The 11,124-nt window shown below is 37.2% G+C and overlaps 1 protein-coding gene and 1 non-coding gene across 3 annotated transcripts; both read left to right on the top strand.

Annotated features, from left to right (window-relative positions):
* Window positions 1-1,090: 1,090 nt before the first annotated feature.
* On the top strand, window positions 1,091-4,402 carry MCCB (3-methylcrotonyl-CoA carboxylase). Of its 2 annotated transcripts, XM_079060762.1 has the most exons (10): window positions 1,091-1,438; window positions 1,718-1,837; window positions 2,045-2,479; window positions 2,572-2,662; window positions 2,901-3,142; window positions 3,226-3,390; window positions 3,471-3,545; window positions 3,752-3,883; window positions 3,969-4,025; window positions 4,117-4,402. In XM_079060762.1, exons 1-10 carry the CDS (start codon window positions 1,205-1,207, stop codon window positions 4,318-4,320), a joined length of 1,755 nt encoding a protein of 584 aa, XP_078916888.1. In that variant the 5' UTR covers window positions 1,091-1,204; the 3' UTR covers window positions 4,321-4,402. The 2 variants fall into 2 exon arrangements, with proteins under 2 accessions (XP_078916888.1, XP_078916889.1); XM_079060763.1 differs by lacking the exon at window positions 1,091-1,438 and having other exon boundaries at window positions 1,723-1,837; window positions 2,052-2,479.
* Window positions 4,403-6,041: 1,639 nt separating this feature from the next.
* On the top strand, window positions 6,042-6,114 carry TRNAR-UCU (transfer RNA arginine (anticodon UCU)). Its single transcript has one exon. It is a non-coding gene; the product is annotated as a tRNA-Arg (tRNA).
* The last annotated feature ends 5,010 nt before the right edge of the window (window positions 6,115-11,124 follow it).

The following is an 11,124-nucleotide window of genomic DNA, read 5'->3' on the forward strand; positions in this document are numbered from 1 at the left end:
TGACATACCGATTAGAGTTTCCCGAGGAGTTGACTCAGATTCATGACACCTTCCATATTTCCCAGTTTAGGAAGTGTGTGGCCGATGAGAAAGTTATGATTCCTGTGGAGGACATTCAGATCGATGGTTGCCTGAATTATATCGAGGGGCCGATGACGATTCTGGATAGGGAAGTCAAGACCTTGAGGAACAAGATAGTGAACTTGGTTAATGTTCAATGGCAACATCAGAAAGGCTCTAAGTGGACTTGGGAGCCCGAGGCTGAGATGCGTGAGCACTATCCTGATCTCTTCGTAGAGGTTGACTTCAAGGACGAAGTCTGATTCTAGTGGGGGAGAATTGTAACACCCGATGTCATGTATTTTCATTTCAACCCTTAATATTTTAAAATTGTCGCAAATAAGGCCTTTACCCTGGGCGTACCAGGCTGTACACCGAGTGTAAGTCAGCAACTCGTGGTGCATCAAAGGTGGAGTATAATGGACGTACACGTGAGTATGATGGGCGTACACTTGAACCCTTGACCTCAAGGGGGAGGTACCAGATACCGTTGAGCTTTGGAGATGCTCTTATATAATATTTTGAAAACCGGTTTGAACTGTTCGGACTGAAATCTAGAGGCGTAGCTTTGGAGATGCTCTTATACAATATTTTGAAAACCGTTGAGCTTTGTTACTATTTTAAGTATTTTGCTACTTATTCATATTTTGTAAATTATTTGACATATCCTAAAATAAAATCTTAGCTACAGCAAAAACTAAGGACGAGAGCAGTTCCATAACAACCGATTTTATACTATGTTCTAGACCGAATTGAAACGGATGGTTTCTTCTAAAATAAGATTAAACCCATATAATAAAACCGATAAAAAACGGTTTAAGTCGATTTATTAAACTTCAATGATTTTAGTCTTGTACCATTTTCCGCATATAATTTTAGCATTTCAAAGTTGACCTTTTTTCTTATTATAGGCACCTTCAAGTCATGGCAATTAATTTCTATATCTATAATAATAATAAATAATTAGTTTTATATTGTGATATTAATTTTCAAATGTATGCGTATCGATAACGGGATATGAATTACACACAAGCAGAAAGCAAAGCCAACCTAAACACTACGCATAATAGTTTATCTTCCATTTTGCTTGCTTTATATATCATCGTCTTCACTCCTTATACACCAGAAATACAGTAAAGCTAAAATGTTAGGGTTCTTAGTAAGAAGTGCAAAATCCAGCTCAGTATCATCTCCATATCGATGGCGTTCATCAATCAGCTCCACCCAGATGATGTATTCAAGCAATCGCGATTACGGCACCCAGCCGCAAGGACACAATGTCCTTCCCGATGGTATCGACCGGACTTCCGATTCATTTATTCGAAACTCGAAGGAAATGGAATCTGTCATTTCTCAACTTCACTCTCGTATCAATCAGGTTTGTTTTCTCTACTTCTGGATGTAAATTCAGCTGTGTAATTTCTAGTAATTTGAGGATGTAAATGATGCGACTGGCTACCTATAGCAAAAAATTTAGTACTCGTGAATTTAAATGCTTGCAATGAATGTATTTGAATAAGCGCTAATTTGTTAACGCGATTGCATCTTGAAATACGGGATTTGAGATATCGATTTGGACTGTAGATGTAGAAATTCGGACTGCATGCTAGTGGTATGAAGTGATTTTTGAACGATTTTGTATTCCTTATGTAAAAAGGTTACCCAAGGTGGAGGAGCAGCAGCTATAAAGAGGCATAAAAGTAGGAACAAACTGCTTCCAAGGGAGAGAATCGATCGGTTACTGGATTCTTCTTCTTCGTTTCTTGAGCTTTCCCAGGTTAGAAACTTACTTTTAGAATTTAGGATCAAACATTTTGATCCACAAGAGGAGTTTCTCTAAATTCTTTGATCTAATTTCGTGATAAGAAAGATCTGAAAACAGAACTTTCAAATCATTTCACTGGAATTATATGATAAGCAACAATCTCTTGCCAATTTCGTTTCTTCTTCTTCATCTGTTCATTTCTTTTACATTCAATACAAGCTTGCAGGCCACGAATTATATGAAGAATGTCTTCCATCTGGAGGTATCATAACTGGCATAGGACCAATACATGGAAAACTCTGTATGTTCATTGCAAATGATGCAACAGTCAAAGGAGGCACATACTATCCCATTACAGTCAAGAAACATCTCAGAGCTCAAGAAATTGCTGCTAAATGCAGATTACCATGTATATATCTTGTTGACAGTGGTGGTGCTTTTCTTCCAAAACAAGCTGATGTTTTCCCAGATAAAGATAATTTCGGTAGAGTATTTTACAACCAAGCCCTCATGTCTTCCCAAGGTATTCCCCAAATTGCCCTTGTATTAGGTTCTTGCACAGCAGGTGGGGCCTACATACCTGCCATGGCTGATGAAAGTGTCATGGTTAAAGGAAATGGCACCATTTTCTTAGCAGGCCCACCACTAGTAAAGGTAATTTTAGATGATATATATGTTATTCTTGTGTTTTATTTATAATTTATATTTGGTTTTTATATATTTATCTAAAAAGACTAGTTTTTTAGGCTGCTACTGGTGAAGAAGTATCTTCTGAAGATCTTGGAGGTGCAGATGTTCATTGCAAGATATCAGGTGTTTCAGATTATCTTGCTCAAGGTAAACTATTTATTTTTTTATAAATAAAAGTAGAGCAAATTTCCATAAATAGCAACTTACTTTACTTTTTATCCATAAATAGCAACTTACTTTACTTTTTATATAACTTGAAACTTATAAAATTTTCACATGTTGCATGTTGCATATTGCTTTCATTGATAAATACAAATAAGTGCATTGCTATTATAGTTTGCTATCAATGATACTAATTTTACGAAATTGCCCTTCATACTTGCAGATGAACTTCATGCACTATGTATAGGAAGAAACATTGTTAAGAACTTACACATGGCTGGGAACGAAGGGGTAATCCGTAATTTACAAGGCATGATTTCTGATTACAAAGAGCCATTGTATGATGTGAAGGAGCTTCAATCAATTGCCCCTACAGACCTAAAACAGTCATTTGACATTCGATCACTTATTGCTCGCATAGTTGATGGAAGTGAATTCGATGAATTCAAGCAATTGTATGGCACTGTGAGGGCTAAATTACCACTTTACCCCTGAACCTATTTCTGTTAAGATTTTGTTCTTTTAGTATTCACCTTTGCATTTTGCAGACACTTGTAACAGGATTTGGTAGAATTCTTGGACAACCAGTGGGTATAATTGGAAATAATGGGGTTTTATTTTGTGAATCTGCTCTTAAAGGAGCCCATTTTATCGAGTTATGTTCTCAACGGAATATTCCATTGGTGTTCCTTCAAAATATTACAGGATTCATGGTATGTGAGGAGAAGGGTAAAATGGTAATTTAGCAAAGTATGTTGTTATTTGAAGCCCCCATTTTGTTGTGATGTGATAGGTTGGATCAAAATCAGAGGCAAATGGTATAGCAAAGGCAGGAGCAAAGATGGTAATGGCTGTTTCATGTGCAAAGGTTAGTTTCTTTTTCATATTTTCATATATATTATATATTCCGAAAATGCCCTTTGGCCTTTGGACATTTGCTTTGAGTTAGTTCTATGTAAGTTCTTTGAATTTCTCGGAAATGTTGTAGACGGTTTAAGAGAAGGAATAAATAACCTTAAGAATAGTCTTTCAAGAGTAAAATGACGAAAATACCCTTGTGTGTGTTTTTTATAGGTACCGAAGATTACTATTGTTGTTGGAGGAAGCTTTGGGGCTGGAAACTATGCAATGTGTGGGCGGGCATATAGTCCGGATTTTATGTTCTTCTGGCCGAATGCCAAAATAGGTGTGATGGGTGGTGCTCAGGTAGACTCCATGCTCTTTTGGTCAAAGGGTATTTTGGGTATTTGAAAAATAGTCAAAATGGTATACTGATCTTAAATTGTAACAGGCGGCTGGGGTGATGTCTGAGATAGAAAAAAGCAAGAAGAAAAAGGAGGGAATCCAGGTAAATAATAATTAATTAAAAAAAAAAAAAAAGTGATCAATTTATTAAAAGCCACATCATAAAGGGGTAATTTGGTGATTTTACTTTACAGTGGTCAAAGGAGGATGAAGAGAAGAGTAAGGCGAAATTTATTGAGGCGTATGATAAGGAAAGCAGTGCGTATTATTCGACGGCAAGATTATGGGATGATGGGGTTATTGATCCTGCTGACACTCGCAAAATCTTAGGACTTTGTATTTCTGCTTCTAATAATCGTACACCGGAACCCACTACATTTGGTGTATTTAGAATGTAAACTTATATTTAAAAAAAAAAATTAATAATGGATTTAAATACCATGAAATTTGAAGAATAATTTGGTAGTTTTTTTTGGCTAATTTTAGCTGTGAAAATGGGGAATATTTAGTTAGAGTAAATTACAGTTTTAGTCCCTATGGTTTGGGCTGATTCGTAGGTTTGGTCCAACCTTTGAAAAGTTGATAACTAACATCCCTATGGTTTAAAAAAATTATACAAACGGTCCTTCCATCTAAATCCGTTAGAAAAGCTCCGTTAAATATGTATAAAATGACCAAACTACCCCTAATTTGGTATTTTATCATTTTATTTTTTTTTTAATTTTTTTTATCATATATATGTATTAATGGCTACCAGCACCTTACAACAAACCACCACCTCATCAACGTTCCTCCCTTCCATCTAATCATCTTCTCATCATCTTCTCAGACACATCTCCCGTGAACATTTATCAACTATAAACCACCACCCAACCATCGTCTCTCTCCTTCCATTCGATCATCTTCTCAAGCATATTTACAAAATCAAAACTAGGATCAAAATTAATCAACCACAAACACTAATGAAAAAAAAAAAAACAGTGATTTATCTTGATTTTTCATTCCATATTTATGAAATCAAAAGTAAATAAAACCCAAAAAATAAATGTGGTATGCATATCATCTTTCATCTTCGTCCCAAGTTTCATTAAACCCACAACCACCCCTTGCATTTTGGTTCATTAAAACGACAACCACCATCTTCATCTTCTTTCCATGTTCATTCCAGATTCACAACCATCGCCTGCAATTAGATCAAACCAGCACAACAAACACCTGAATCCTTGGTCGTGATAACATCAAATGGGAGATCGACAAACTACAAATCTCACTTCTGGATTTTATAAACCCAAACAAAAGTAAACAAAATCAACATCTAATTTGCATATATTTCAAGTTGAGTTTGAGTTCGATTGAGACGTTTTTTTAACAGGTTTTTAGGTTTTAAGAGGTTGAACAAGTTGTTGCTTGTGAATCTGGTCAGAGAAGCCTGACAATTTGTTGTCATGACTGAGTAAAAACTGATAGGGGGAAAGCGCAGGAGATCGCTTTAGTTTCTTTTGATGGTGTGGGTTAAAGTTGTCGGATGGGAAAGGATGGGGGAGGAGACGGGTGAGTGGATGTGACGATAGTTGTCGTGGGGAACACCATACTGATTGCGGCAGATAAGTGGGAAACGAAGTGGGAGCTGTCGAAGGAGATGCATGTGGTGATGTAGCCTATGTGGTGGTCGACGGTTATAGTCGGCAATGGTGCTGGAGACAGTGAGAGTGAGAGGGGAGAGACGGAGAGTATGTGTGAAATGAAGGATGATGAATTTTTATGTTAGGGTTTATTGTTTTATTTTGTTTGTAGTTTTATTTTTAGTCTTTGTAATTCTACAAATTAAAATAAAAATCATAAACTAAAAGATAAGGGGTATACTTGTCATTTTATTGAGATCTAACATCTGATTTTTAACGGGGTTATCACTCAGGACCATCACTGTAATTCCTCAAAACCATAAGATGGTATTTGTCAAAATTTCAAAGGTTGGACCAAACTTGCGAATTCGATCAAACGACAGGGACTATTTTTTGTAATTTACTCATTTAGTTAATATACTTGAATTTTGTAACGATATAAGACTATTATTTAAGATGGGTTTGTCATAATATAAGTGAGAGATTAAAACAAAAAAGCGCCCGTGGCCTAATGGATAAGGCGTCTGACTTCTAATCAGGCGATTGTGGGTTCGAGTCCCACCGGGCGTGCTATTTTTTAACGGACGGAATCCTGAAATTGTTAAAACTTTTTGCAAGTTTTTTTTTTGATGATTATTTACCATGTTTCGCACTTGAAAATATTTACATGGACATCTTAGGTCCATACGGTTTACATCACAGAACCTACAAATTTTTGTAATTTTTGTTTCAAATCTTTTTCGTGATGAAAACAAGTTCATTGAAGTTTGTAGATGGATTCTAAAAATATACTATCAACCCTCAATATTTCTTATTTCCACTATTTCATCTTGAATTTTAGCACAAAATCCTAGTCTTCATCGATAGGAAAAAGATTAAGTTTGAAGTATAATCGGTGGAAATAACTGGTATAGTATATGTCTAACGACATTTAAAGTACATAGGGTGCTTCAACTTGGATAAATACTATCAATAAATTCTTGGTAACACAATTTATGCATAGCTTTGCCAGAGATTCTAATGGTGGATTTAATTTCTCTAGAAGTACACGGAATGGTGATAAATTGAGTTACATGTATTTCTAGTGACTTGTGACTCATAAGTTTTCATAGATTATGGTGTTTGCTTTCGATAGAAAAGTCTTTGATCGTCGCCCTATAATTTTGAAGAATGCTTCGTTTGATTACGGACCTTCCCTATTTCGGTTTTTTTATTCTTGGCTAGAAATGGATGTCTTTGATGAGGTTGTTCGAACTTCATGGGCTGAATTTCAAGGAGATAAATCTAATTCTTTTACTTATTTTAAAGACAAATTAAAGTTTCTTAAAACTAAAATCAAGGAATGGAAGTGTTCTATTAATATTGTTGCAAAAACCAACAAGAGGGTGGTTGAAAGCAAATTAATGGATATTGATAAGCTTTTGGAAGCTAGTCTCGGCTCACATGTGCTAGAAATGGAGAGGAAAAAAATCTTGATAGGTTATATGAAATGGAGAAGATTGAATGTAGTGATTTGGTTAAAAAATGTGAAATTAAGTAGGCCTTGGATGGAGATGAAAATACAGAGTTTTTCAATAGAATCATGAAGAATAAGAGGCGACACGAGACTGCTAAAGGAATACGGGTGGACGATAAGTGGATCACGCAAACAGATAGGGTTAATCCGAGTTTTTAAAATATTACAAAAATAAGTTTGAAATTTTTTTAAGGGGGTTCGATTGAGTACTTGTAGTCATTAATTTAGAAGTATGGATCCAAATCAGTCACAAGTGTTGGATGTCATCCCGCCGATTAAGGAACTGCATGATGCAGTTTGGGTTTGTGGTAGTGACAAGGCCTCAAGACTAGATGGTTTTACTTTTGTTTTTGTCAAAAGGTATTGAGATTTGATTAGTCATGATACATATGCCATTGTGGTGGAGTTTTTTCACTTGAATTTTATTCCATCGGGATGCAACTCTTCATTTATCACTTTAACTCCTAAGGTGGTAAATCCTCTTGTTATTAAGGATCATGGACCAATTAAGTTTGTTGGCATCCAATATATGATTATTGCAAAGCTTTTAGATCTTCGATTAGCAAAGGTTATTGATATAGTGGTGAGTTCAGAGCAACATGCTTTCATTAAAGGAAGACAAATCTTAGATGGGTCGGTAATTGTAAATTGGGTGGTTGACTTGTGCAAGTTGACCACTAAAAGGTCTTATGATGTTCAAAGTGGATTTTGAGAAAACTTACGATTCACTTTCTTGGGTTTTTTTCTATGATATCTTTCATGGGTTTTTCTGGTAATTGGTGTGCTTTAATTAGAGCATGCCTCTCTAATGTTTGCTCTTCTGTGTTCGTTAATGGATGTCATTCTAATGAATTTCTTAGTAGAGAGGGTTGAGACAAGGAGATATTTTTTCTCATTTCTTATTCATATTAGCTATGGAAGGATTATATGTGGCAATAGAAGATACAGTATAAGCACGCTTATATAGATGTATTTCTCTTGGAGATAGTGATTTATATATTTCTCATATTTTTATGCTGATGACGTGATATTTTTTGGTGAATAGAGTTGGAAAAATATCCCTAATTTGATTGGAATTCTCCATTGTTTTTTTATGGTTTTCGGCCTTTAAGTGAATTTACAAAAACCCAATCATTTCGTTGTTAATATTCATTTCCTTTATGTGGAATAATTAAGGTTCTAACAGGTGTAAAGGCTGCCAAGTTGCCTTTTTGTATTTAGGATTGCCGATTGAGGCTAGGATGTCTTGGTTTTTAGGATGGAATTCGGTAATTGAAAGATTTAAGGGAATTATGTCATCTTGTAAAATCAAGTTACTTTCCATAGTGAGTCGATTTATGCTTTTAAAGTCATTGCTGGGTTCTCTAGGTATATACTTTATGTCTATGTTGTTTGGTGTTGTTAATAAATATCTATAAAAGTTGAGGGCTAGTGAGGAAAGCTTCATTGGATCAAATGGGATGATATTTTGGCTAATCAAACTAAAGGTAGGTTGGATATTGGGTCATTGGATGCTTTTAATAATGTAATCTTATTTAAATGGAAATGGTGTTTTTCTCAATAATAATAATGATATGTGGTGTAAGGTTATAAAAGCTCTGCATGGCCAATTAAGGAAAGAAAACCTCCAATCATGAAGGCAACTCGTCGAGTTCAAAGGTGAGAACTCGACGAGTAGGAATGTTGTCACACGTGTTTTTGGAAGACCAACTCGACGAGTTTAAGGGGACCAACTGACGAGTTGGACGGGGTTTGGGAAACCCTAGATCCGGGATTTTGCACCCTATTTAAACACTTTATGGACTAGGGTTTGGCCTCATTTCCAGCCTCCATTGTCCAAACCCTAGATCTCGAAACCCTAATGCTATTGTGATCCATTTCGAGTGTTATTGTGAGTGCTTGAAGAGCTTGGAGGGAAGGAAAGCTTGAAGGAATAAGGAAGAGTTGCTAGATCCATAAACCTCACTCCATTTTCGTCATTTTCTGGTAATCAAGTCTCAAACTTGACTAGTAGTTGATTAGATCTCCATTTTAGCATCTTTATGTGGTTTTTGGTCCAAATGATATGACTCTTGGGATTTGGACGTCCCAAGTGAAGAACACTTCAGATCTAGTGTCTAGAGGGACTCTCATGGCATAAAGGTGCCAACTTTATGGGCATGGAAGTCCCATGCAACCTCTAAGCCTATATTTTGGCCTTTCTAGCTCCAAATGGGCCATGCATGTGGATAAAGCTTGAAGATTTACGAGATCTTCTTGCCCCTAGAGTCTAGATCTATGACCCCATGGGTTATCTTGCTGTTTTGGTGATGATTTAGATTAAGACCTTGGCCTTTTTGGGTTAGGGTTTAAGCTTAATCCATTTAGGAAAGATACTAATGGGTAAAGTTGGAAACTTTACCCTTCCAGAAGCATTTTTAGTTTAGATTCAGAGTATAGATTGTAGATCTAAATGATAAGGGCTTAATGCATTAAGAAAGGCTAATAGACTGAAGAACTCGACGGGTTCATAGAGGAACTCGACGAGTTGGGTCGAGGAATCCCGATTCTATTAAAAGGAAGAACTCGACGAGTTGGATCGCGATTCACAGTTCTGTGATCCATGGGAACTCGACGAGTTGAAGGGAAAACTCGACCAAGGTTGACTTTGACTTTGACTTGGATGTTGAATTTGACTTTGACCAAGGTTGACCCTGGAGGGTTGTGAGGTATGGAATGGGTTCAAAAGGGTTGAGTAGAGTCCATAGACAAGTGTATGTGAGGGGTAGAATGGTCTTTTACCCCAGTGAGGACTTATGGCTAAGTTATGAGAATCCCGAACTTAATTAGTATATATGATGACTAGTAGCTCGGGGAGTCGAAGGATCAACAGTTCGGGGATTTGTCAGCTAGCAGCCAGAGGATTATCTGCGGGATTTCAGCATCGAGGTGAGTTTCCCTTTGTGTGAATGGGTCTAAGTCACTAATGCCGACCCGTATATGTATGTATGTATATATGTATGATTGTATGTTCCGGACTACAATTCGATGTCGGGTGGTACCCGATGTCTATGTGTTCTAGTATACCTGTTGTCTGTGTGATACTTGTATGAGCCTGGTAGGGAGGTGAGTGTGGGCGGGGGCCCGTATCTCATCACTAGCTGAGTGTGGATGGGGTCCCATATCTCATCATTAGCAGAGTAGGGGCGAGGTCCATGATAGGCGAGGCCTTAGGACTGGGTGGTACCCGATGAATGTATGCATGTTTAGTTATACTTGTTGTCTTTGTGATACTTGTATGTGCCTGGTAGGAAGGTGAGTGTGGGCGAGGTCCAGTATCTCATCACGAGCTGAGTATGGACGGGGTTCCATATCTCATCATTAGTAGAGCAGGGGCGGGGCCTAAGATAGGCGAGGCCTTAGGACTGGAGCATATAGTACCGTGTATGATTCTTTATGTGCTAGTATGATTATATGATATAGTTTGTATGAGTATATCGGGCGGGGCCCAGAGACAGGCAGGGCCTGGAAGAAACAAATATGTATACCAAGCGACGCTCGATGCTAGGCGGGGCTTGATGTCGGACACTGTCCGATGCCGGACGGGGCCCGATGTAGGGGCGAGGGCCCAGTATATGTGATTATGTGTATGGTATGTGGTAGGTTGGGGAACTCACTAAGCTTCGTGCTTATGGTTTTCAGTTTTGGTTTCAGCTACTTCCAGTAGCAGAGAGAAGAGCTCGGGATGACTGCATTGCATACACCAAGATGTTTTAGCCTGAGATGTTTACTCTGATGTTTGATTTGGAAACTCTGATAATAAAATTTGAGATAACTTGACTTATGTTTTGATAATTATAGTAGGAGTCATTTCGACTACGGGCGTGTAGTCCAAGATTATTGGTACAATCAACCAATTGCATGAATTCGGGATCATTGCTAATAATGTTATTAAAAGGGTAATTGGTGATGGGTCTTGTACGCTGTTCTGGCAAGATCAATGGACTAGAGACAACACTTTGATGAGACATTCCAAGATTGTATGTTTTGTAACGAAAAAAGATTGCCCTATAAGCGAAAGATGG

This window comes from Lactuca virosa, chromosome 7 (assembly GCF_052849685.1).
Source record: "Lactuca virosa cultivar CGN04683 chromosome 7, Lactuca_virosa_CGN04683_v6, whole genome shotgun sequence".
Classification (NCBI taxonomy): Eukaryota; Viridiplantae; Streptophyta; class Magnoliopsida; order Asterales; family Asteraceae; genus Lactuca; species Lactuca virosa.

Bases quoted from the DNA above. Each gene is read 5' to 3' on its own strand.
- MCCB (XM_079060762.1), top strand. From the start codon at position 1,205: ATGTTAGGGTTCTTAGTAAGAAGTGCAAAATCCAGCTCAGTATCATCT. The intron at 1,439-1,717 runs GTTTGTTTTCTC...TTATGTAAAAAG, and splicing joins TTCACTCTCGTATCAATCAG to GTTACCCAAGGTGGAGGAGC. The intron at 3,391-3,470 runs GTATGTGAGGAG...GTGATGTGATAG, and splicing joins AAAATATTACAGGATTCATG to GTTGGATCAAAATCAGAGGC.